At 31.9% G+C, this 27,683-nt stretch overlaps 1 protein-coding gene across 2 annotated transcripts; it reads right to left on the minus strand.

Annotated features, from left to right (window-relative positions):
* Nucleotides 1–3,504: 3,504 nt before the first annotated feature.
* On the minus strand, nucleotides 3,505–26,726 carry TppII (Tripeptidyl-peptidase II). 2 transcript variants are annotated; one of them, XM_074137144.1, is made up of 22 exons: nucleotides 26,241–26,726; nucleotides 26,036–26,164; nucleotides 25,777–25,956; nucleotides 25,541–25,704; nucleotides 25,276–25,439; nucleotides 24,287–24,391; nucleotides 24,068–24,209; nucleotides 22,764–22,894; nucleotides 21,070–21,303; nucleotides 19,984–20,114; nucleotides 15,176–15,356; nucleotides 14,915–15,071; nucleotides 14,630–14,817; nucleotides 14,143–14,297; nucleotides 12,517–12,734; nucleotides 11,357–11,591; nucleotides 11,023–11,270; nucleotides 10,833–10,911; nucleotides 7,063–7,213; nucleotides 6,716–6,983; nucleotides 4,676–4,850; nucleotides 3,505–3,746 (listed from the first exon to the last, which is right to left on the minus strand). In XM_074137144.1, exons 1-22 carry the CDS (start codon nucleotides 26,400–26,402, stop codon nucleotides 3,537–3,539), a joined length of 3,807 nt encoding a protein of 1,268 aa, XP_073993245.1. In that variant the 5' UTR covers nucleotides 26,403–26,726; the 3' UTR covers nucleotides 3,505–3,536. The 2 variants fall into 2 exon arrangements, with proteins under 2 accessions (XP_073993245.1, XP_073993244.1); XM_074137143.1 differs by having other exon boundaries at nucleotides 3,505–3,749.
* Between the last annotated feature and the right edge of the window lie 957 nt (nucleotides 26,727–27,683).

A 27,683-nucleotide genomic window follows, 5' to 3' on the forward strand; every position in this document is an offset into this window, starting at 1 on the left:
TATATTCTTCTTCCATAGCAACGAGCTAATTGTCGTGATACGGATTACTGACTTCTATCTTCTAAACGTATAAAATCTGTGGGTTTTTCTATATTCTGGTAATATAACAAGATTTATTTAAAAACCCTCTTTGGACCGTACATCTTATTTTGGCTGAGCAAAAATATAGATACAGGACTGGAATATATGCTCTAACTGAGGGGCCATAATTGTTTTGAAGAAGCTGACTATTATCTATCTATCTATCTACCTAATACCTATTTGGCATCTAAGTAATTATCCTTACGTTAAACAAAATCATCTATAAATATGTGGAGAAATTTTGTGATCAAAACTTTTCAAAATGTAAAAGTATGCTTAGTTCTCATAACTATGATACACGTGCGCAAATCTAAGTACCTTTGATATCGTATTGCATGGAATATAAGACTCATTCAAATTAATGACGCCAGCTATGTCTAGAAAATGTTTTTTCAAAAAATCACCTTTAGTATGAGATGCACTAACACATTTTTTCATATGTTTATTTTAAAACTGTACAGTGTACAATAAGCAAAACAGTGGTTGTATATTTATATAGATCAGTTTACACTTATGCATCCAGAAATATAAATAAAATGAACGAATCCATCCAGTGATGGAAGGCATAAGCTTAGCTCGTCATAATGCAACTTATACAGCAACCACCCCTAACTAGGAGATCAGCATTGAATTCAGATTATCCAATTGCCACTATTGTCTGCATGAGGATTTAAGGAAAATGTTGAGTCGACTTGTTGCGAATTAAAACAAGTGAAACTTTTAAGAGGAGTTTTATATGCGTGAATGAGCTTATTTTATAACTAATTCATACAGCCTTAAAGGAACTTTAATACACACTGTTTTAAAAATTATATTTTCAGAAAAGTAGTGCGCCTTATATTTGATGCAATACAATATTTTGTCAAGTTATAATATAAATTCATGTAACCAATTTACGATTTGTATAATCAACATTAGTATTTGATACCCTAAATAATCCCTTCAGTTTAGTAAGATTAATAAGAACAAAATTTGGTAATACATACTAAAGACTTGGATGGATGAGATCTCACTAGAAAAAATAAATTATGTCCTTAGGTCTTATAGTACTCTCACAATATGTACGTAAAAGTTTTTGTTTTGGTTATTTATTACGATTACAAATACTTTTTGATCAGTTCTAATTTTTGAAAAAAAAAAATTAAAGTGTTTTTATGTAAATTCAATCAATTGAAAGAACATAAGACTTATAAATTGAATGATTTTTAAAAAATGCATGTCTAATACTGCCAACGCCATTGTTTTGAACTTAATTATTAATGTTTTCAAATTAGAATTTAAAATGATTTGTTCGAATTTATTTCATTTCAGGCAAGTAGTTTTAAGAAAATAAAAGATGCAAAATATTTATCTTTATGAAATAAAACAAAAAACAAAAACAGTTTTAGGAAATAGTTGTGTAGCAGTAAAATTCAATCATACATTGCAATGAGTTACAACTTAATTTAATAGTATTACTTATTTTTGCTACTTATTACAAGCAAAATCTTATATTAATTTCAGTAATGTATGATTCTTGTTGGTAACATATTCAAGAAAAATTATTTCAGAGATTTTTCTTCTCTTTTTTGATTGAAACAGGTTTTTAATTTTTGTTCATCATTAGATGTATTGTAAAAATTAAGTTATGAACAATTAGCAAAATCAGCCAGTAGTTTCTAATAATGTTCTAGTAAACGGATTCTTTAAGTATGAGACCCACAAGAGTTAGATGGGTAGCCAAAAATGTAAATTTCAACCAACCATTGGACTACTTCGAAAAAATACGATATAATTCAGCTGAAGTTTGGGGACTTTTAACCGAAAGCGATAACAGCTAATGTACATAAAGTGCGACAAATTACTTTGTAGTAACGATTGTTTATTTTTTGTTCCATCTTCCTAAGCCAATGGAGGTATCTCTATCAATTTTTCTCGTGTAATGCAAAATACCGTTTTTTTATTTAAAACGTTATCTCTTTCATTTCTTAACTACACAAAGGTGTCAGCTAGGATATTTTATCACTCCAACGGAGACGATTGTTAAGATAGTTTGGCCAAGTCACCAAAAAAATGCAATTAGCTCCCACTGATCTGAACATGTTCTAGGGCAGGGGTGAGCAACCTTTTTAATCAATGGGCCAATTTAAATTTAAATTTTTTTTTTGCGGGCCGCACATAGATTAACTCTTACTAATAATTTACGAAACTTCGTACGAAACGCATCGCGTCCGTACTGCATGTTTGAACAAGTCACCGACAAGTGTGTATCTCGTCACAAAAAAATCGCGCAGACGCGGCGCGTTCGTATTGCATGTTTAAAAACGTCGTCGACAAGTAACTCGCCATAAAAAAATATTTCGGTTTAGTATGTACTACCATTTTATTATAATTAATTTTATAACAATATATTGATGGGAGAAAGTCGATAAAATAAATTCAATTTTAGAAATGCTGGGCGGGCCGCGTGTTGCTCATCCCTGTTCTAGGGTATCTCGTAATACAGTAGTTGCTCCCACTTCTTTTCTTCATTAAGAAGTTTTCGCAAGAAGAATCATGCTTAATTAATAATTGTTACTTACTGCAGCTCCAATTATTCTCCTGGCTGAACAATACGATCTAGACAGAATTAAGAATGCGCTGCTCCGAGATTGACAAACTATCATTGCCCCGAATAACATTTAAAGCGTTCAGAATTCATTGGAAGCCAATACCTTCTGCCTACCAGGAAGTTCTTCAAGTTAGTTGATTACCTCGGGCGCTGCTCATAAAAACCCTGTGGCTTGACACTAATGACGAGATTACAGTCTGCTATTCGATTAGTAACTTATCCTTAGGAAATCAGTTGATACATGTTAAGAAAAATGAAATCACAATGATTGCAATGAAATATAAATTTAGCACATTATTAAGCACTTTAGTGTTTCATACAACCCATTAAGCTTAAATAATAAAATTAATATGTAGAACACGATCTTTTTTGTTAAGGGAAAATGGCTTAAAATTTTGTTACTTTCTATACCTCGACTCGTAATAGTTTTAGAAACCGCTGTTCTAGACATTTGATCAATAATACGAATGCAAACTGAACAAAAAAAATCTCCAATGTGTGTGCTGAGCAAAAATACTTTTAGATTTGCTTTCTTTAATTGGTTTTTATATAAAATTAAAAAAAAGTACATTCCAGGTACTTTTAAGATGAAATGTCACAACCTTTATTTTAATTTTGTAACAATCTAGTTTACTAGAACTGATGTAATTGAAAACCTTTAATTAATTACTTATTTTATGATTGGTTTATTAATATTTTATTATTTTTTTTTTCAAAATGTCACCAAATTTAAAAATTATGTCTTTGTATAAAATAGCGTGATTTAAAGAGTATTGACGCAGGCATGACAATATTACTTTTATACGCGTGTGCGAAAAAAAAGAAACAAAAAATACAATAATAATAATAATTTTAATTATTATTTCTAAAACAGGCGATAAGCTGGCGGAAATCGTACCAGTGTTGAACGTGCGTAGTGTTGAGCACAATTTTGCCAACCTAATTTTGCGCACATCCACAATATACTCTCTTCAAGTTCACGTGTAGCTTTTTCTTCAAACATTTTCAGTGCTAATTTAATTGCTCGTCCGTAATGTTCATAAGCCACGGCATGCCATACTCCAAAGTAGCCAGCCTGCTAAATTGAAACAACAAAAAGAAGTAAGAAAAATTAGCTTCAAGTTAAAAGAAACTGTTATTTTATTTTATTTTTTTTTTTTTTGAAGAAGTAAACGAACTTCTTTTATTTTTTAAAGGATATTTCAGCGGTCCTGAGGCTGTCCCAGTGCAACAACACGAACATCTACACTCGCAAACTTGATTCTTTGGCAGAGATTTCGATTAAACCCCTCTCACAGGGAGTATCGGAAGTATTGATCTATATCTATCTAATCAATAAAGCCCAGAACTGAATTTTTAAACATTTATTATGAATACACATACCATTCCATTAGATCCCCCTTTGTTTCCGTATTATTTTTTACAATGTATACATCGTGAGCCTAAATTTCAGTGTATGAACTTGGAGGTTTTAAAAGCTTACGTGAGCCATTCATAATATTTAAAAGTTTCAGTAGCCATTTATACTAAGTTTAAAATAGAATTTCATAGAGTAAACTACTCAAACAGTTGTTCATGGTGCGAATTTCCCAACAACGAAGATTGCAGATTATAGAGAGTTCATTGCAATTTAAAAAAAATCTAGTGTGGCGTCTTAAAGAATCATGGTTTGATGATGATAAAATATAGAGTGTGTCTGACACTCTGTACATCTATAGAATGATTGAATTAACGTGTGATGTTGGCATAGAAAATGCCAGTGGGATCGCCAAACCTATGTAGTAAACATTAACTGCTTCAGAAAACCCTGTGTAATTGTGGAGCGTTTGATTTTTCAATGTAAGTGTCGTTCGTATAGATAGTTGTAGTCAGTAAATGTATTGCTCATAGAGTTAACCCAATCTCCTCAGAAGATGGGTAATTCATCATAACAATAAATTTTACGTATTTAGATAAAGTTAATACATTCATCATTAATTTTTACTCAGGAAAACAAGTACGGACCTTTATGTCAGTTGGTTCGACATACTGCAACAGATTCAACCATACATCATCTATTGCCTCCAAAGTGATTACGTGGTCCCCATTTCCGGACACATGGTTTAAATATAATCTACACATTGCTGAACCTTTTTTGGCCAGCGCATCCACAATTGCGTTTTTCTGTTTTTCCATCTTTCTGTAATAGAGCACAAGTTTCATTTCAGAAAAAAAATCCTAAAAATTAATATCTCGAGTAATTTATCAATTCTCATCTTTTTATAAAAATGGGCTAATATATTTTCACATTAAGATCCAAACTGTTATCAGAAATGCACACTGGAGAGCACACAAATATTAAATAAAATGTTTGCTGAGTACCTAAGTTGAAGTTAAGAGCATTAAGGAAGATAAATTTGTCAATTTTTCACAAATTACTAATAGTGCCTAAAATTTTAACGTTAAAAAAAGAGAAAAAAATATCATGGTTAATAATTAGCCCTGAAACCCAGCTCGAGTGGATAAAAGATGAGAGAAGATTAAAATGATTAGGGGCGCTAATGACCTCAGCAGTCGATGCGCAAAAAAAAAAAAAAAAAATAGCCCTGAAGATGACCTTATCCCTGGTCGAAAGCTAGGCAAAAAAAGCAAAAAAAATATGACCGATTAAAATTGGCAATGATTTTTCTTTCTTTTAAATTAATGAATCGGTGACCAAAAAAAAATTAACAATAATTAAAAACACATTTGAACATTAAAATGATAGAGAATTAGTTAAAATGCAAACAACAGATGTTTAATGAAGTCTTTCAAGACATTTACAATTACATTCACGAGATTTTCTTAAGACTCGACTCTTAAAATTTGGAATTTTAATATATTCCAATATTTATTTATCCTTTAGTCTTCTATTCAGTCCTTCATAATAAATCATCCTTCAATCCTGTTAAACAGTACTTTAGAGTATCGACTAAAATGAATTCATGAACATTGTCTCATAAATAAGATTTGGTGCTCACTATATAAGTTTTGATGTTATATTGGTAGTTAATATAGCATGTTTAAAAAAACAAAAAACGAAAAAATCATGGTAACTAACATTACACCATATATCATACTAAAATATCTTGAAAGAGGGTAGCTAATTACTCCTATCATTTCATAAAGCGAATTTTCCTGGGTTGACGTTTCGTATAAAAGTAAAGATCTTAATATACATTAAGAATATGAAGTTTAATTAAAACGTTGAAAATCTGGTTAGGTCACCAGTGCTGGATAATATCTTTCATTTTATGTATCTGTCTAAGCACGCATATTTATTGAATACCTAACCGGTTTTCGACTTACCAAATGTTGATAAATCATTTAGTTTAGAGATTTTCGTCTTCACTTGACGCTTCCATCTCACACTACACTTGCTGACTGAGCAGTAAGGTTACTTGCTGCTGAGTGAGGAAGGTTACTTGGTGTTTTGCTGTGTTATCCTAATGTAAATGAATCGTAAAACATTTTGTAAAAATAATGAAATTTATGAAACCTACAATTTGATTATGGGTTCTGCACATTTAATATGTAATGTTTTACGATCTTTTAAATGCAGTATTTTAGAAATGTAAAGTTGGAGTTGTATTTCATAGGAGGGTGCGCGAATTTAAGCAGAAAACACGGAAATGAAAACTGTAAGAGCGATTAACAAGAATATCTCATAGAAGTGAAAAGTTCATTTAGTAAAGCGATACTTTCGGTTAAAAGGATTTCTAATGCTAAATCCTTGTCGGGTTCCAAGAGGATATGCAAACGAATTATAGAGTTTGTGCTTTAGTGTTCACAAAGAAACACGAAGAACATTTTCTACCAACTTCTTTTACGGTCTCAGAGGCCAACAAAAGTTTGTTACCGGCAAAAAACACAACATAAAAAATTTAATAAGTTCGCAATACTTTATTTATCTGAACGAGAAAGCAAAGAATCTAAAAGAATCAATGAATTACTTGCATTACAGATAACCAGTGTTCTTAAATTCTTCCAAATTCAACATATAAATAAATAAAGTTAGTGACTTACGAATTGATGGTATTTGCATCAACACGATGATCTGTCTTAATGCCGAGATGAGCTAATAGTGCATTCTGATCAACAGCTTTACAAACTTCTTCAGCAATTAATATCACACGTTTGGCTGTTTCAAGCATTGAATCTGTTATTTCACCACCTGGATATGGTCGTTTATTTTCCGCTTCCAAAGCTTGTAACAGACCTGTATGAGATGCTAAATGCTCAGGAAACCTGTTCACTAATTCCGCGTATAAACGTTCTGCGTCTTCAACATTATCTAAAGACAGTAAAGAAAATAATATAAATCTACCTGATAAGTTAATTAAATTAAATATAACAAAAACATGCTTACATACCCATTTTTGACAACCAGTTGGTCTTCAAATCCCGTAGAGCTTCTTCATATTCTTCCCATTTTGTTTTGTCGGCAGTGTTTTTGGAAGAATTTGAAGAATTAGTACCTTTTTTGCTAAGATCTGATAATACATATTTAAATCTGTAAGTATCCTGAAAAAATGGGAACAAATCAATATTCTGAAAACAAGTTTTCTTAAAAGAAATAAGATATTTAAATAGAGAAAATACTCTCTCAAAATGGTGAGGCCCGGGAAGAGAGATAGACATGATATTTCGCCGAAGTTTCAATAATAAGTAGTGTATTTTTCAACGCCTAATAAAAAATTTCTACATAAATAAAGATAATTTCTGTTACTTTCTCCTCACAAATTATAAAAAATGCCAACCATCAGAGTACTGTGTATTCTCGGCCTTTACAATTTAAAAGCTCAAGAAGAATGATCCATTCATTCTTAAATCTAGAGGCGGTTCCATGTTTTTGTGGGCCCTTGGGCGATAGAAGCCCCTTTGTGGAGCAAATCATGTGGTGACAGTTAAAAAGCAGGTTCAACTGAGACCAAAATATTGTATTTAAAAAAAAAAATTATGCAAACTCAGAAAAACCCTAGTGCAAAATAGAAGAGAAAGTGTAAGATATCAAGGAAACTTTTGAACAATTCGCAAGTAATAAAACTTTAAACAATTTTAAACATTTTATGCTAATTTTAATTAACAGTAGTTACTTTTCTCGAGTGCTCCTTTAAACCTGGTTTTCTCTGAAGCAAAACGGAGTATAACGTCAATAAAATCGACACACTCTGCTTCTTGTGCCTCAATGGAAAGAACGGCCAAAACATTTAACCTGTCTTGAGACATCTGTGACATGAGGTAGTTCTTAATAAGCTTCAGTTTACTGAAGCTCCTCTCAACTTACGCTACTGAGACAGGAACAGTTAACAGCAATTGCAATGCTAAAACGAGATTTGTAAAGTCAAGTACAGTAAGCGAAACACAATATACTGAAAAGTCTCCTCTGGGCACAGATGATCAGACAACATCCTAACCAGTGTTTCAAATTATTCCAGTATATCCTCCCCATCAATTACTAGACTAGAAAAGTCAACAAATGTTGTACCAGCACAGACAAGTCAGCAACTGATTTCTTGAGGTCATTCAGAAATCCAAACTTAGCGGTGAATTGTTTCAAAAATTGAATTATGTATCTATTTCCTCAACGACAGTGCTAAGTAGAGGCTTGAAGAAGAATCTAGAAAGCACCCTCATAAGGTCGCCACTGGGAAAGTTACTCCTACGCCGCATACAAAATCTTACTACTTTCACCTCACTCCGACTACATTCATACTTTAAAACAAATTAAAATTGCAGATTAAGGTCACTCATGCAAATGAAGAACAAAAAAGAAGACACCTAAACAATTACACGCCTAAACACGATAGAACGAAACCAGTAACTGTACTTAAACATATGATGCTTAAAAGAACAAAAACACTAATAACAAATGACTAAATTAAGAATTTATATATATCACATGGCGCCAACTAGATTAAAAATTACGAGGCAAATAAAGCGATCTAAATAAATAGACCACACCACTCCACTCCTCCGGTCGCTATTCTGAAGATTAGCATCGTCTCCTTTGGCAGACATTCTGTTTAAAACTATGTATCTTGTAATTTGTTGATTCAACTTCTTGATGCGCTTTAATCGCTCCTTCTTCCACTCGGGGAGGGGGCGGCAAGTGCAACGATATGGGCCCCAGCATTTGCCCGGGTAAGCCGGGAGCTGACGCCGGCTCTCTCAAATCAAGAATACGATGTTAAGACAATTTACAGTTCACAATTACTTTCGCGTTCAAATTGAAGAAAAATTGTATACTATAAATGCCATTCCATTAAATTTGTAATTATTTAACTTTTTTTTTTTTTTTTTTTTTTTTTTTAAATGCTACCAAAATTTTCTGAAAACTTCGTATAATACTTTTTTTTCTGTTTAAGCGAAATTTTTAAAGAGGACAGAAGTTAAGCTTTCCTCTAACGTGCTGTTTGTACAGTTGTATCACATAAAAATAATATTTAAGAGTACGAAATGTCTTAACAAAATTTTGAAATGAAAAATTGGAGTAATTTTTTAACCAATCCTCAAAGCGATTCATTTGAACTTGGACGTTAGGCATGTCACTTCGGTTTGAAATTTTTCTCCGAGATTAAATTTAATGAGTTCTGAGAGGTGTTGTAACATCATTCTTTCTTAAAAAATATCAATATATTACAGTGAACATAATTAATATATAGGCCAACGATCTTTTCAAAATTTCTAACTTTCGAAAATGTAATTATGTAATTTACAGTGATGGAAAGTCGTTCGAATTTTGACACCAGATTTTTTGGTTAAAGTTACTTTTTCATTTTCTATTTTTTACACGATCATTTATTACTTACTTATAATTATCATTCTATCACTATTTTTTTTTGTACTTGGGATTATTTTATGTAATTATTGGGCTTAAACTATAAAAATTACGAAATATTTTTCTTGCAATCTTTATTTACATAAAATTTTAATTATATGCCTATAAAAAAAAATTAAATTAACGAAAAAATATGGCGGAAATTCAGATTGTTTATATAATTTTATTCCTTTTTTTAATTACATGTATAAGAAAATAATTATTTTAAAATTAAAGAAAATTACTGCTGGGGTACTCCTTATAAGAGAAAATTTTGGATCGTGTCAGATTTTCTATATCAGGACAAGAACGTAAATTAAAAGGCCAATTTGGATTTTAGAAAAACGTTTGTAAATGTTGAACATTTAAAAACCTTTCGTAAGCTCAAGTTTTACACATCGTTTGGCACACCTACGGGTCCCGAAAGTTAATTAAATTAGAGCACGGAGGTATACAATCTCCGGTATACCTCCGTTATATAGTAAATATAACATTCAATGTTTGAAAGACACTTGTTTTTTTGTTTTTTTTATTAATTGTTAAAGCGAATAGATATTTTTTCTTCTCTGGCTGCCAAAAATCACAAAAGGCAGCCGAGCTATTGTAACGTAATCAAACGGAAATATAAGAGGCTATTTCTTCCCTTTTCCGACTCAGTAAACTTGTGTGTAAACCCAGGGACTCAAGGTTAAACATCCCCATCCTGTGAATGTGATTTCTGATACCCTGATCTGGTTTCTACATAAAAGGAGGCTATTTTTAGCTCTCACTTTAAACAACATAGACAAGCAACCTGACAGTACCTTATACGACTTCACTAAAAAATGTACTTTTCACTTTTTTTATATTTTCTCTAAAACCAATCGAGCTGAACTCGAGCTAAACTAGATACACTAAACACTGTTGCTAATTTAGTTTTGCTTAAAACCTTTTTCGTGAAAATGGATTTTACGAGTATTTCTCTAATGTGCCATTTCTGGGTATTCCACAAATATTGTAACAGTAATTTAAAAATGTTGCGAAAAATTTGGAGTTAGCTAAAAAAAAATTTGAAAAATATGTCACTCCACAAAAAAAAGAAGAAAGTCATGTTAATATTTCTTACCAGATTAACGTATATATTATTAGGAAAGGAATTAGATCAATTGTAAGCCAAAGATTCAGGGTTCAAATCCTGGATATTCCTTACTCTTTTTTTTATAGGAGCCATGCAACTCACTGTCTGATGGCCGGCAGAGCACAGGGAAGCGCCAGCCACCAATGATCTTAGATGTTACAAGTGCTTTAAATTTATAAATTTAAATAATTACAGCGTATACTTACAACTTTTTTTGCAATATCAGATTTCGGCAAAGTGAAATTTCCACACAAGTACTGGCCAAGAGTTAAATTTCTTAAATTTCTATAAAATGAAATAATAATACTTAAAAATATTGATCAATCTCACAACTAAAACTACATTAGAAGTAAAAATAACATTTTTTTTTTAATTCATTGATTATCATTTACTTACTTATCGTTGTGCAAGGGTGAAATGTAAATGGGAGTAAAAGAACAACCTGTAGGAATGCTTGCATAATTCAACTTTTTGCCTTGTACTAATGCTTGCGAATGACTGCCATAAATATCCAGAGAAATATTATTAGCTAATTTTTGTTTAATTAACATCGGCATATCCATAAATTTTTCCAGAATATCACGCTTTTCATGTCGTACTTGTAGTTTAATAACATAATCTCCTTTTTCTAGCTTAGTAGAATACTGAAAAAATTTTTTTAATTTTTCAAATAATGAATTTGTTTTTTCTGAAATTTAATAACTTCTGAAACTATTGAATTAAAAATTACCTTGGTTGGATAAGCATCTCCACAAGCTAACAGTTGCTTATTTGAATCGTACAACATCCATAACTGCGATTCCAATTCTGATTCATAAAGCAAATCTGAGAGCATTGAACATTTAGGACTTACTTCAGTTCCTCTACTAAGATGGAGGTTATAGAGTAAGGCTAGTTGGTAAATTTGTCGCCCAGATGGTATAATGTCTCTTTTACCACACGGAATTAGTTTTGCTTCACTTGGTCTACAAAATGAGTAGCACTTCAATGTACTGAGTGTGTGTGTGTGTGTGTGTGTATGTGTGCGATGCTTTTCATGAAAACCTAGACTTCATTTATGTTTCGAACTCTGGTTTGATGGGAACAGATTTTGAAAATTAGTTTTTCTCTATTTCCAAACTTTTTGGAGATTAGACAACAGCGTGCCATCACATCAAATCTACTGATGCGGACATACGAGTACATCCGAGTAACAGTGTTTAGTAAGTAGAAGAAAGATGAGTTTAAAAGCCTAATAATGCGATAGGGCAATATGTCTCTTTGGCTCCGCTGCCTTATGAAACTGTATCCGCCCCCTTATTTCAATGAAACCTTCCAGAACAAACCAGGATTTAAAACATTAAAAGAAAAATTAATCATACAATAGAAAAATTCAAATTAAAAAATAAAATGAATGATTTTTCATCTTTAAATTCAACTTTTATGAGAAACTATAATGAATGAATTAGGAATAGAACACTACAGAGTGTACATGAAATTTATTTACGTCTTGACTAAAAATAGAAAAGGTTCTGCTTTATTTACACAAGATATATAACTTTTAAAAAAACTTATTATGATTTAATAAAACTAATTAGATTCAAAGGGAAATATAAGTACTCTTAGAAGTAGCAATGAAATGGCGGTAAAACAACTTTCTTTTGAAATACAAATTTAAAAACCTTTAAATTAAATAAATTTGAAAGACTGTGTTTACTGATTTACAAAATATGGTTTAACATTTTATAATTATAAAAAAAAAAAAATACATTTTTAAAATAAAATCATCAATTGTAATGTACTGAGCTCATAAAATGTAAGCTGTACACGTTAGTTGAGTTTACTGTTCTTCAAAAATTCGTTTAATTTTCATGTTTTTTGTTTTTAATAAAAAAAGCAAAGTTAGCTTACTTGAGCACAGAGACCATGTGAGTTAATTGTACGGATGGACTGATTTCTTCTACTTGACAACCACTTCTAATGTCAATCAATTTTACTCCTTCAGCGTGGTGCATTGTGAATTCATCTCCATCTGGTGGGCACCCTTGTAAATAAAGACTATATTCCACGGTACTTTCAGATTGTTCAGACCAATATTTACCAATTACCAACTCCAACACAATGCCTCCCTGAAAAAGTGATTACGAAAATCTAGGTATGAGATGAATATTTCCACGATAAAAGAGGTATTTTAAGTACAAGGAAAGTCTGTGTTTTGCAATGTGGGGTGCGGATTAAAGTGGAGAGCTCTAAGAGAAGAGCGATCAGATAATCAGTAAAACTTACTAAATTCTTTCTTCTCTTTAATTTGGTTTAATTTTTTTTTTATTTCTGTTAACAGGTTTTTTCTTCCGTTTTCCTTATTTTACGATTATTATTTATTTCTTCGGTGCTTTCTAGAAGAAACTCTTATAGTTTAAATAAAAATTTCTTTCTTTTTGATTTCTTAATTTTTGAGTTATATTTTAGAACTATTTCTAGTAATTTCAATGGATAACAGAACTGGGATGATGGATATTTCGCAGGGTCTCAAGATAAAAGTAGAATGTTAATCCCGTAGACTACAATCCAGGTGATTTCAAAAGTAATGTAATCAATAATACCAACATTGAAAAGCATGAAAATGCAATCCCTGTCAAGTGTGGAGTACAAGTAGATGAACTAGGACATTTTCATTATCATAAAGAGATCGAAGAAGTATAAGGAGATAATTCTGAAACTTTATTCGATTTCATTGAAAATAAAAACCAAAAATATAACAAGCAAATGTTTCTTAATGGAAGAGAGGAATTTGAAGTTTTACACACAATTTCAGTCAGGAATGTAATTTACTTAAGTAAGAGTGTGTTGAATAACTTCATTTTTTAAGTGATTATGGATGTATTAGGATAAATATATCTTAGTTTTAGGCATTACGGTGAGAAAAATATGAAGCACTCTATCCCAGTGATAGTTATTTATTAATATAATAGTTAGTTGTAGTATTAACGTATATGCGCACATGAATCATTGTCTACAGTTAGTACATTATTTTTAACTAGGAAGTCTAAGAAATGAATTTCACAAGATATTTTATAACTAAACTGCTAATTTAATTCATTTATTAGGTGATATTTCTCAAACTGAAAACAAATATATCATTTTAATTCTGGAAATAAAAGCTATATAAAGTTTAATAAAACTTAAATATGGACTGTAAATACAGTACTCTTATTAAACGAAAGTTATTGTGCGGTTTTTTTAACTATGAATCCTGAGTTTGTATCCGAAACAGAGAGTTGAATCCTGCAAATAACTTAAGAAAGAGTAGTGGAAGTGCCTAAAATTAGTTTTAAATTAAGATTACTGAAAGATAACTGAAAAGTATTTATTTTCCTTTCACAAACCAATTACTGTTTGAAATTCTATTAAGACATTTAATAAGTTCAAAAAACGCATTGAAAAAATTCTATTTTACCATTTCACTTGCATCCATTTAGAAAAAAAAAGTTTGTGATCAAACCAAACAAACATAATGTAGCGTATAAAAAAAATTACCTTAACTTTGAAGGATGTTTGCATATCCGTCTTAGGACTGCAGGATAACATTTTGTAAAACTCTAAAGCTTTACATGACTGTTTCGGTTTAAGTTGAATTGCATGAATAACGAAATTTCCTGACCGATCTTCGTCTTCCACTCGAATTTTTACAACTGAAAAGGGAAAGAAAAGTAAGCAGAGTATTCCTACTAAATATCAAATATTTCGCTATACGTTTTAGAATTACTAATATGCAAAGTAACCACAATAGTTTTCATTCTGTCTTATACAGTTAATACAGTGAAACTTTCCAAGATCAAGTACAAATTTTTGAATTTTTTTTTTACTCAAAATAAATACATAAATAAATTGGGTTTAAAAAATAATCTTTAAAATTAAACGTTTCGTAATATGTTAGAAATTAGAGCAATTAAAACTAACGAGTAGTCTAGCCAACATTAAATTTGAGTAAAATTTATTAATATAAGTAGTAAAAAAAAATTACCTCCATAAGCTACTTTCTCTGGTACCATAATATAGTGCCTTCTAATTTGACCGGGCTTAAAATTAACCTGTGAGTAAGTGATATTTGGACGCAATACACCATCTGGGAATTCAATTGGTCGAACTAAAGTAATCTCCACTTGAAATAATGGTCCTTTCGCAGGGCATTTCACATCGTAACCCTTCAAACTAGAACGGGGAAAACATGAAAAAAATATGTAATAATAATTATTAACAATTTCAAATATTAATCATTATTTTCAAATATTATCATTTAGATACATACGATGTTGCATGGACACCTTGCTCAAGGCCTTCTGGATCGATCCTGACTTGGACACTTCGATTTAAATTAGTCATTTCAAGTAAAGAAGGGTGTTGAACCCATGGTGCATCGCAAGTCAATGCCAAGCTTACTCTGAAGTTTAACTTTTCTTTAATGTCTGAAGTAAGAGGGGGAAGCCCAAATATTGTTAAATATTACAACAATAAATAAAAAGATCAGAGGCTAATTCATAATATAAAATAAAAATGATAAAATACATACCCATATTGTCAACATCAGCGAAAACTGGTTCTAAATGTACAGCGCAATCCTTTATCTTGTTGTGTGGCCAATTTCTTAAATAAATACCTTTTTGTTTGCAAGAACCGCAAGATACATTGAATCTAACTTTACTATCAGGAGATTCATTGTAGGTAGTTAGGTAATCGAAAGCTTTTTCAACCTATCGGGTTTAGAAACAATAAAAGCAAATTTCTAACAAGATTTTAAATCACTATAAGCTAAGTTTCACTTTCTCTGACTTCTACTTACTACTTACAGCATCTTTCTCTTGACAAAAGCTTTACATACAGTTAAAAAAACGTATATATTAGGATGAAAAAATAATTGCCATTCCAAGGTTGGTGTGTCTTCTGTCTTATCTGTTCATGGACTGAAGACAGCAGCCAAGAAAGAAGACACACCAACCTTGGAATGTAAAAATATTACTTTGTAAACTAGCCCTGAAGATGACCTAGTCCCTAGGTCGAAAGCTCGGCAAAATAAATTTTACTCGACTGAAATTATAGGGCAAATCCTTCTTTATGACTGTAATTTTTTTGCAACAACCCAAATCTAATTGGTTTCGAGAAAAAAGTTGCCGAAAATGAGCAAAAACGGCTTTTTCAAAAATGTTCTTGTTCTTGTTGTTACCTTTTTTGTAAACTGCGTAGCGCCTAAACGCGCGAACCGATTTTCATGAATGAGGTGTCATTCGATTCGGACTTTTATGTAGATGTGCCTTTTGGGGGTCTCGATGCTGTACATTGAATGGGAGAGGAGTTAGCCCCCTTTATGTAAGGCCTCCTCCAAAATTATTATTACTAATTATTCTGTAAATCTTAGCCCGATTTTGATAAAATTTGGTAGGATGTCAGGGTTAGGGCTCCCCTACGTAACATTAAAGCGACGATCTGCTCTTACACTTGTTAAGGGGAAGTATAGCAATCGTTTCAAATTATCGACAAGTGAACCGATTTTCATGAATGAAGTGTCAATCGAATCGAAATTTTGTACAGATTTGAACTTTAAAAGTCTCGACGCCGTGCCTCATAAGGAGGGGAGTTCGCCCCACCCAAATAAGGCCCATTCTAAAACTATTATTACCAATATTTCTATATCGCTTGGTCCGATTTTGATAAAATTTAGCACGAAGAAGTGGTTAAAGCTCCTCTACGTGGATGTGAAGTGCCATCATGCTCTTACACCTACTAAGAGGAAGTATTGCAATCGATAAAATTATCACTGAGTGAACCGATTTACATCAATGAATTGTCGTTCGATTAAAAATCTTTGCCTCTTAGCCTTTTAGGGAGAAGTACTGTAATCGCAGTTTATTTTTCTTACTCCTCTTAAAAGGAAGTACTTAAATCGCAATTTAATTTTGCTATTTACGTACAAATACCTTCCTATTTTATTCAAAACGCTTTCTCAAAAAAATTGTTATTGAGGATGGTTTGTGGGCCGCAACTATAATCATTCTTTAAAAAGATCTCTCCAGTGGTAGTTACGGTAGTAACTTAACACCTTATCAGGTTATAATGATAGAATTGCTTATTCTAAATTTTAAAAAAATCTGTAAAACAGATATGTAACTTTGCAATATAGACAAAAAGGAAAATCTATCCAAAAGGTACAAAAATCTCTTTAACAAAAACTTACAGTTTAAAAAGTTAAGTATAAGGGTTGATTAAACGCCAAAAGGTACACAAATCAGCAAGTACTCAACATTTCATTAATACTTCATTGATATTATTTAAGTAATTTTACTGCATTAATTTTCATTAATATTTTTTAGAATTTATTAGATGTCACAGACCCTTATGCTGGCCAGTTCATTCATAATATTTTTTTGTTATAATTATGATAAAATGTATATTATAACTTCGTTATTAAATAGGTACTTTATTTTAACTTTATTCCAAATTATTCTTCTGATTTATCTTTAATATGCTTTATTCTGAAGTTGTCACATATACGATATGTACATGCATGTTAAAGTAGAAAAAGACAAAGTTAGAGTCGGCTATTGTTTAAATTTGAATCTCGGAGGATTTAAAACAATATTTTAGTATTGAATTCGTCTTACCGAAATATTCGTGAGCACAAATAACACACAGTTAATAACAAGTAGATTATTCAACGATAATTATTCATTTCTCAATTGTAATTTAATTTAGTCCCCCTAATTTTATTTATAGTAAAATACTGGAATAATTAGCTTTCCTAAAAATATGCATATTTTATTTATTTTATATTACATATATACCTAGAAGAATACCTAGATTGAGAATGTAATTGAAGAAAACTATATTATTTGCGGATAAAGCCAGATTAATTATTACCTATTATTATAAACGTTTGACTACTACATAAAGTAACAATTACATTAATCGAAGAATGAACTTAAACCGACGATTTTTGTTTAAAAATAAAAATAAATAAATAAAATAAGCAAAATCATTAATATACGAGGGTCGTTTGAAAAGTCCGTGCAAAAATAAAAACTACTTAATTTTTGGGGGTAAACCTTTTTTATTTTTCAACATAGTCTCCTTTTAGGCTTGTACACTTCGTCCAACGCTGCTCTAGTTTGTTGATCCCTTCCGAATAATAGGATTTGTCCAAGTCTGAAAAATAGCCATTCGTTTCTGCAATCACCTCCTCGTTTGAATAAAATCTTTTTCCCGCCAGCCATTTCTTCATATTGGGGAACAAATAGTAGTCCGAGGGAGCCAAGTCTGGAGAATAGGGGGGATGTGATACGAGTTGGAACCCTATTTCCATTAATTTTGCGATCACAACTGCTGAGGTGTGAACTGGTGCGTTGTCGAGATGGAAAAGGACTTTTTTGTGGGCCAATCGTGGGCGTTTTTCTTGCAGCTCGGTTTTCAAACGGTCCAATAACGATGAATAATATGCACCTGTAATAGTTTTACCCTTTTCCAGATAGTCGATGAGGATTATTCCTTGCGAATCCCAAAAGACAGTCGCCATAATCTTTCTGGCCGAAGGAACGGTCTTCGTCTTTTTTGGCGCAGATTTCCCCTTGGTAACCCATTGTTTAGATTGTTCTTTGGTCTCAGGAGTGTAGTGATGTATCCATGTTTCATCCACAGTGACGAAACGACGCTTAAAGTCCTGCGGATTCTTCTGGAACAGCTGCAAACCGTCCTTGCAACACTTCACACGATTTCGTTTTTGGTCAAGCGTGAGCAATCGCGGCACCCATCTTGCGGATAGCTTTGTCATGTCCAAATGTTGATGCAAAATATTATGTACCCGTTCATTCGAGATGCCCACAGCACTAGCAATCTCACGCACCTTCACTCTTCTGTCATTCATCACCATATCATCATTTTGTCAATGATTTCTGGAGTAGTAACCTCAACAGGGCGTCCAGAACGTTCAGCGTCACTTGTGCCCATATGGCCACTCCGAAAATTTTGAAACCACTTATAAACTGTTCTAATCGAAGGTGCAGAGTCACCATAATGTTTATCAAGCTTCTCTTTAGTCTCCTGAGGCGTTTTGCCTTTCATGAAGTAGTGTTTAATCAACACACGAAATTCGTTTTCGTTCATTTTTTGAAAATCACTCGACTTCCTCGATTCAAACGAATGCCAAACACAAAGAAATAGACCGATCTGGCTGAAACTTGGTGTGTGTTCTTCCAAGAGATGCTACTAACTAAACATAACCTCGATACGCGCCAGTGGTGCTATCTCTCTGACTTTGCACGGACTTTTCAAATGACCCTCGTATGTTGGTGTAAGCATTTTTTAAAAACAGTTTTTGAATTTTTAGCCTCATATTTTTTATGATTTTTTTTTAACCTGTAATTAATAGTTTGATTATTATAGATAAATAGATACTACAATCAATCTACAGTGCTACTTGAACATATATTTTGTAGATGAAAATGGCCAGCATAAGGGTCTGTGACATCTAATAAATTCTAAAAAGTATTAATGAAAATTAATGCAGTAAAATTACTGAAATAATATCAATGAAGTATTAATGAAATGTTGGGTACTTGCTGATTAGTGTATCTTTTGGCGTTTAATCAACCCTTATACTTAACTTTTTAAACTGTAAGTTTTTGTTAAAGAGATATAACTTTGATTTAAAATATTTTTTCCCAAAAAACTGATTTTAGAGCAGGTATTGATGATGAGTTGATTAGCCTTTCTTCTAAATGCATTCTTTCATTTATAAAAGTTAAATGAATTCCAAAAATTTCTAATCTGAAGAGTCGAAAGTGCAATCTTGTTGAAAATGTTTGGTTCAGGGTTTCTCCAAGTCCATTTAAAATCCATTCAAACTGACTTCTTCAATTGTGGTATCCAAATCGCTCGTACAAAGGGTTGGAAGAAAATTTATCATTTACAATTATAAGAGTACTACTAAGAGAAAAATTGTGAGCGTTTCCAAAAGTTTTTTAAATTTTGAAGACTCGTTCAATTCAAATTTCACCCTAACTACATCTGCGGTTCTACTAGACTACTTCTATTAATCCATCTATTTCCAGATACCCTAAAACCCCTCATAATTCTTTTGAGTAGCCTCTCATAATACAAGAGAAAGAGTGGAATGAAACTTACTTCTCTTCCACTAAGTGGTAGATGTTTCATTTTTTCCTCAGAAAGTAGAAGTCACTTTTCTTGTGAAACCGTATTCCTTTCTACATATATATATTTTTTTTTAGTTTCTAAATTTTGAGTATTAAAAAACGTGAGATTCTAATTGAATTGATAAAAGCTGAAATCTAAGTGACATTAAGTAACTGCTAAAAATTAAGTAATAATAACCTGTAATAAACCATTTCCTTGAGCAAAATAATCGGCACTGGGAAGATAAGCCGCAGTGTTTTCAAGTGCCCTTCTTACAAGATAAGGAGTGTGCTTAATGCCTTGTGCTTTTAAACCGGATAATAAAATGGCTGAAAAATTTATTTAAATGTTAGAATTTAATTAGATATTTAACATGTTTTTTTTTATTGCATTTTTTAAATGTTTAACGTAAATTATGAATACAATTTGCCAAAAAAATTCAAGCTGAAAAGTTCTTGAATTTTGACTGTAATTACATAAAATATCTGAGAAACCTAGAAAGAAAATAGACGTTTAAAAGAACCCCCCAGGTGGTTGGGATACCTTTCAGATATTTGTAATCTTGACATAAGTTCAAGTGATCTTCAGCATTATAATCGTGATCGTAAGGAGGAAGAAGTTAACTATCTATTACCCTGTTTGATTGTACTTAAACTGACATGAGATTTCTGGTACTAATAGGCCAGGTGAGCTCGAAGGGCAAAAAAGGAAAGGAAAAAGGAAAAAGGGAAAGGAAAAAATTCTAGACCTTACTAAACAGGACGTTTCAACTACAAAGAAATTGCGCCAAACCCGATATTTGCTTTTTAAATATATTTTTTGTAAATACTTTCCTTAAAAGCGACTGCTACGATATCTTTGAAACTTCGAGTACTCACAATAGATACATTATGATCAATTTTATTGAGAGTTTAGGTATTTACCAGGTGGACAGGGATATACCCTTTTAGAACCCTCCCACATTATTTTAATATGGGACTTCAAAAAATAATTGGAAACGCATTGAAAGGAAGTAGGTGTGCTGGCATCAGGGAGCTTCTGATTGCCGGTTCACCACTCTTCCTTGAACTTCTCTTAAGAAGAAATGTGAGTAGTCTCATCACTTAAGGATGCAGTCGTATACGCATGGAATGCAGTACAAATAAAACATAATGTTACGAATTGACATTTTCGATTGTAAACAGTATTATACAGTTGAGGAAGAATAAGGAATAATATTTTTACAACTTCCATAAGTATACTTTCTATAACAAAAATAAATAATAAATAAAAGTGAGTACTTACCAACTGCTCCTGCAACATGTGGAGATGCCATGCTAGTACCATTAAGTAGCTGCGCTGAACGTAACATGTACTGGGGTACGGACGTAATAGCACCGCCCGGTGCACAAATGCTAACACCTTTACCACCATCAAGGGTCGGTCCTCTAGCCGTCCAAGTATAAGGTAAGCCGGGAGCTTTGTTGCGTAATGAATATTCAGCGATCATCATTTCTGGAGAAACGTAAGCTCCAACACCTGTAAATTTCAAACTTTATTTAAAAAACAAAACTGTAACTATTTAAAAAAATTATTTGAGACCCTAAAGGAATTCTTTTTAAAATTAAAAAATATTCAAATACAGACGATCCACTATTTAAAAACAGGCCAATGAATAATGGCTAATTTGCAAGAAACAAAAGGCCAAGAAAGAAGAAGAAAAAATAAATCATCAATCTAAACCTCTATTTTTCGAAAAAGTTTCATTCGCCCTTTAGGAAGTGGACTAGACATTTGCTCAAGAAGCTTGGTACTTCTGAGGATATCTCAGTCTATACCATAATACACACGGTATCCCAACATCACATAATAATCAAAAAACCTATAAAACGAATAAGTACAACTTCTTCGGCTTGGCGGATAACTACAGGTCACATTCTCCCAATAGAAACATTACAGACGATCCATTCGATGAATAAACCCTGATATTTTTGGGCCAAGTAGGTGATACCCTACTTGGATAACTGGAATAAAGACCTACGGTATCCAAAGGAATTGTCCCTTCCAAAAAATTTAGTAATAACTGATAATCGTTATTACATAAATATCGTAGTACTCTAATAAACGATCTAATTAATGTAAAATGCATTTACCCATTCAAATTCCTATAGAGCTGACCATTAATAGATGCTATACCTAAATCAAATGCAAACAGATTAGTTTATTACGATAAGGCAGCCAGTTACTCGAGAAAAATGAACCTATAATTGGAGCATTCTTCCAGTAACTCTGTTTAATTAGAAGTCTGATGAAAAGTTCTCGGATAATAAGTTGAAGAAGTTGGTTTTAAATGATGTATAAGTTTCCTAAACTTACATTGCCAAAGATAGAGACCTGATATGATTTATTCTATAATAAACTTAAGCAACTAGTGCTAATAAAGTTTATGGACTATCTCTGAAATGCGGCTTCCCACTCACATCATGCTTCAAGCTTCTGTTTCAATAATAACAATAAAAAAAAGGCCCACATAACGCTCAAGAGCCCAGGGATCCACTCTTCGTCGCCTTTATGTCCTGAAAAACATTTATGTCGACAAATACTTTTTTTAAGTAAATAACATCAATTTCTCCTCTTTAAAAAAGGATTTTCTCTGATTGTTTTACTTATTTCAGGATTTTAACAGATTTGCGCACTAAAATACGCCTTGATTGACGTTTTACTACTTTTATGATGTAATAACATTTTGCACTGCTTTCACCCTTGCCAGTATTTTCGACATCTAATTAATTAACTTAATTACCTAATTAATTCAATATAAATCGTTTCAAAGAGTTTTTTTAAATAACTCAAAGCAATAAGAAATGAAATTTTTGGGCCAAGTCGGTGATACCCTACTAGGATATCTGGAATAAAGACCTATGGTAACGACTCTGCGGTCAGGCTCCTCCCATACAAAAGCATTTATTATTAAAAATTACTATTTAATATATAATTACCTATGACATTATTTGTGCTAATATCAGGAGGAGTGCCAATTGTGCTGAGACCAGGTCCTAAGTTTCCAGCGGCTGCGACCCAAGTCACTCCATATTTATCTACAACTTCGTTCATCAGCTCTCCAAGTCTCCTAATATTTATGAAATAAAGTTATATCCATTATTTCTAATGATTAGATTAACAACCTATTACTTGATACCATAATAAATATCAGAAATTGAACTTTTTTTTCTAACTGAAAAGCTTTAAGGTTTATATTAAGGTTTGGAGATTATTACTTACTAATGGACACGATTCGTTTCTCTCAGATACTTCCTAGTTTATTCATGAAAACATTAGTAAACAAAAAAAGTACTTGAATTTTAAGGAGAAGAAATATGAAAAGTCATTTTTAAATTATTTTAGGCAGTGAATTCCAAGATCATTTACAAATTATTTTGAAATTCTCGATCAGATTCGAAAAATGCCGGAAGCTCAAACATATACTTCGTTTGGCCACCACCTGAATTCGACTGTAACATCAAGGTTCTCTAACCTGGTGATGTACTTTATATGTGTGATTTGTTTTAAATTTTTACTATATTCTACATCTAGGAAGATCTAGAACACTTATCTGAAACATTATCCCAGGCAAATTGAATTAAAGTTAGAGAAGAGGGTTCGCTTTTCTCTGAAGTGCCGTTTGAATGCTAATTAAATTAGTTGCCAATGTCTCTTGTAGTGTGAGTTTGAAGAAAATGAATAAGTTAACACTTTGAAAATTGTTGTAAGAGATTCAGTAAATTTACTTCAGATATATAATTTCTTCAATGACTCACTTTGTTCAAAATCTATTATTATTTTAAATGTTATTAGGATATATTGAAGTAATCTCTAAAACTATTGATAGTTATAAGTTCTGTGTAACCTTTAAAATAATTACATGCTCACCATTTCTTCTTGAAAACTTTTATTGAAGACGTACGAAAGTCTTGAATTCATTTAAGGCGTCTTTAAATTTCGCATTTCTAGTTTATTTTTCAACTTTAATAATGTTTTATTAGGTTTTATACAATTTATGGGAGGAATTAAGCTTGTAACACTACTGCCATGAGAAGTGCAGTACAGCTTAATAAAAATCAGTCTTATTTCTTTTATTTAACTTAAAATGGGTTTTACCCGAATACGAAAAATTATCTTAAGCAAAATTATAAGATAATACACAACAAACCTATTGATTAGATTGTTTAGAAGGTACATGATGAAACAAAACAAAAACAAAAAAGAAATGTTTACCGAAAATAAGCGAAACAACTAGACGTACCCGGTGCTCGACCATTTAGCATGCTCTCCATAACTCATGTTGATGACTTCTATAGGATTATCTGTTTTGATTGATTCCATCACCTTTATCATGGATCGAACAATTGAAGTACCCGTTTCCATCGTGTCTAATCGACTATCGCCTGCAAAATAAATACTTAACTAAGTAAACCCGTCATACAAAAAAGGAATAAAGAAAGCAGATAGTTTCAATAATTACCAATTGATAATGATACAATCTGGGCACCTGGGGCGATACCATTTTTGTCCGGATCGTCGGGAAAGCAGGCAGCAGCGATTGAAGCTACATGAGTACCGTGTGAAGCTGAAATACAAAATTCAAAAATAAAAGCCTTTCAAAATTAATGAAATCATTTTTAAATTAAGAAAGATTTCTAGGAAAGAATGGAATTCGAATTTGTTTTGCTAGCAAGTTAGCAAGTTCTCTTTTCCTGTAGGTATTTCAATCTAAAACACTTATACGACCTCCTCTAACTGCACCATTCGCCACTGGTTCTGCAGAGAATGGTTACGAATGCAAAAACCTATTTGGTTTTAGTGAAACCACAGGCAAACTGTAGCTGTTACCACCATCCCTCTTACATACTACGCTTTTCATAAGACTACAATCTAATCACTATCACTTCCTGACACATAAGCGGGCCCCAATAAATCATTAGGTAGCTGAGGATTCGGCTTAGGCTCACAACTACTGCTTCCTAAATAAACAATCTGCGATTACTACACACAAACTGATTTAAATTAATTACATTAGAGGATTATTATTAATATACCGATATTACATTGTTAAGCCTAGTTTCTTTTCCAGCAATAAAATTAAACTAAACAAAATATTCTGCTAATCAATTTCTTTTCATCTCAGCGAAATGCTGCAATTTATGCTTAAATAACATAAGAATATGCCTAATAAAGAAATCAATGAAGCTAACATCAGATTCATACATTTATTTAAATTTTCAAGGTTATCTGCATTTAAACAAACACAATTATACCCCTAATCTTATTTCAGCATTTCGATGAAATTGCGGAAGCACTGCCGTAAACTAACCTCTTTGTTTGTATTTATCAGAGAAAAGGAAGGCAATCCAAGTTATCACAGGAATGGCAACTTATCTATGCATTTAAAGTTCTTCATTCAACTATTAACAATATTAACGAAAACATACAAAATTACATTTGTCAACTTACAACAAATTGAGACAATTTCTAGCAGATTTCCATCATTGTAAACATTAATGGAATAATTGAGTAAATCTTCTTTGGTAAGGGTAACATATTGATATGTTTTTTCATATTCGCCTACAAGGTTGCAAGATTCTAAATCTCCACATTCACTTGTGTCAAGGCATACACTAAAAATAATAATTACAAGTTTACAATGAGCTATTCTATTTCTGTGAAATACTTTTAATTTAATTACACTTTTATATAGAGTAAAATTTTTATTAATTACTTCCACATAATGCCATCGTGGAATACTATGCAATCGTAAACTGGGCCTTGATCAGCATATTTCTTTTCAAATGTATTTAAGACTTCAACTTGGCATTCTAAATCTTCTTTAGCCAATTTCTGTACACGTGTAATAGGCTGGCCACTTTTTGAAGAATCTAACGTCTTTCGGAAATAACGCATTGAATTAATAGAGAATGATTAATCTTAAGTAAACTAACAGCATGCGATACTAACTGTATTTAACTCGTTTAGTTTTTGATTCGCTACGGCGGAGGCACTTTTGTGATTAGGATCCCATTTTTTTTCCTTCCTCTCAGTTTCAATCCTTTCTTTTAAAGGTTTAGGATACAATTCATAGGCATTCTTAATACCGATGTGGTAATTACCCGTGGGATTTTTCCAACTACTGGGTATCTGTTGGTTGCATACTCAATTAAATATAAGAATTGAAGCCCTAAGCACAACAATGAGATATATTAACTTATGCTATTACTTTTAATGTACGACCAGAAATTCCAGTAATAGTACCATTTTTTGTTTGAACCACAGTCGAAGTGTCTACATCACCTGCACCGCTACAATCATACCTGCCGATTACTTTTTGTTTCCCTTCACTTGTAACCTAAGAAATGCCTTACTTGATTAGTAAACTTCAACAGTTTTACTGAATTTACTAAAAAAAAAAAATCCAAGGATACCTGTAAACCTGCAGCTCCAGGATCTACACCGGAATCAAAAATAGCTATTATTATCCCTCTTCCATCATATTGAGGATACTTGTTTAAAAAAGAAGTGACACCCGTTTCTCTCTTCGGTAATAAAGCCCATCCAGGGAATTGTTCTTCAGTAAGTTGAGACATTACCTCTTTGATTTAGGAACTAAAAACGTATGAAGCTGGCGCACATGAACTACTAAAAATTTAATAAAACGTCAGCAACTACTCAACAACCAGAGACGCCCATGTCCTACTAAAGGCCCAACGTAACCTTAAACGGTAAATAACATCCGTTCAGCTACTAAAAGAATTAAGATGATTAAGATAGTTGTCATAAATTTTTAATTCTAGTCAACATAATGAACTAGGAAGGAAACTTAAATGAAAAGAAGTTTATTTATAGAAACGATTTCAAGGAAAAATATTATTTGAAAATGTAAATCATTCTCCTAAAAATGACAAAAACCACACTCAAGTTGGCTGTGAAGGTTAATAAGTAATGCAGTGTACGGCAAACCAACATGAATTGCACTTTATTAAAATATGGTATTCATGAATATTAAACATTTTAATTGTGCAACAAAAAAGTCCATAATTATATTTTGGGCATAAAGTTCATTGGCCATAAGGTTGACTGTAATTTTGAGAAGATTACAAAAATTTATGGGGGGGCAAAATCACGTAAAATTGTTTTTGTGATTATATTTGAGACTATTATAGCCTTACCAAGTATTGACATCCTAGTATTACTACTTTATTTTAAGAAACTTAGAAACATCCATTTGATTATAAATTAAAATTTGTATGAAACTCTCCTACGTTATACTGGTCGAAATATAAAAAAAGAGACTTTTTTTTGTTTCCATTATTCAATGGGAGCTAGCTGCAAATTGCATTATTATTCAGCGATTCACTCGACAACTTTTAGTGATCACATTCGTAAAAGTTCCATCAAAATTTTTTAACTGTATGGGTTTTGGTTGAACTAAAAAATCGGCAATCAATAAAATTTGAACGACACCATTAGTTCCTTGACTGCGGTATTTTGTTGTTTTATTTTTCAGTAATACAATCTCGACTGTTTGTTTTTTTTGTAAAGCGAAGTATAAAAATAATTTCCAGTGTTAGTTTTTTGAAATGTTTAGTGGTTTCTGATTAGTCCCCCTTGCCAACCAACACTTTGAACCACTTACATATTTAGCATAATCTATCACACTAGAATAGGTTTAGAAGTTCTTCTTGTATAAAAGAGTTTATATCCTGCAAATCTACGGTCCCTGATTGTACTCTTGTTATGAACTGCCCTATTTCAATTCAATGAAAACAGTTCCCACAGCAGTGGATTAATTTCATGGATAACTCTCGTTGTGCTTTTTTAGTATCACCCATTTTTCAAAAAAAGGTGGTTTCATCTTGCTTGTTAAG

Source organism: Rhodnius prolixus, unplaced genomic scaffold, assembly GCF_049639745.1.
Source record: "Rhodnius prolixus isolate KJV_2025 unplaced genomic scaffold, Rpr scaffold_5, whole genome shotgun sequence".
Classification (NCBI taxonomy): Eukaryota; Metazoa; Arthropoda; class Insecta; order Hemiptera; family Reduviidae; genus Rhodnius; species Rhodnius prolixus.

What these genes read in the sequence shown, in the direction of transcription:
- TppII (XM_074137143.1), bottom strand. Translation starts at nt 26,402, where the DNA reads ATGTCTCAACTTACTGAAGAACAATTCCCTGGATGGGCTTTATTACCG. An exon ending in GCTAAATGGTCGAGCACCGG is followed by an intron (nt 22,895 to 24,067) that starts GTACGTCTAGTT and finishes CATAAATATTAG; the next exon opens with GAGACTTGGAGAGCTGATGA. An exon ending in CACATGGTCTCTGTGCTCAA is followed by an intron (nt 11,592 to 12,516) that starts GTAAGCTAACTT and finishes CTCATTTTGTAG; the next exon opens with ACCAAGTGAAGCAAAACTAA.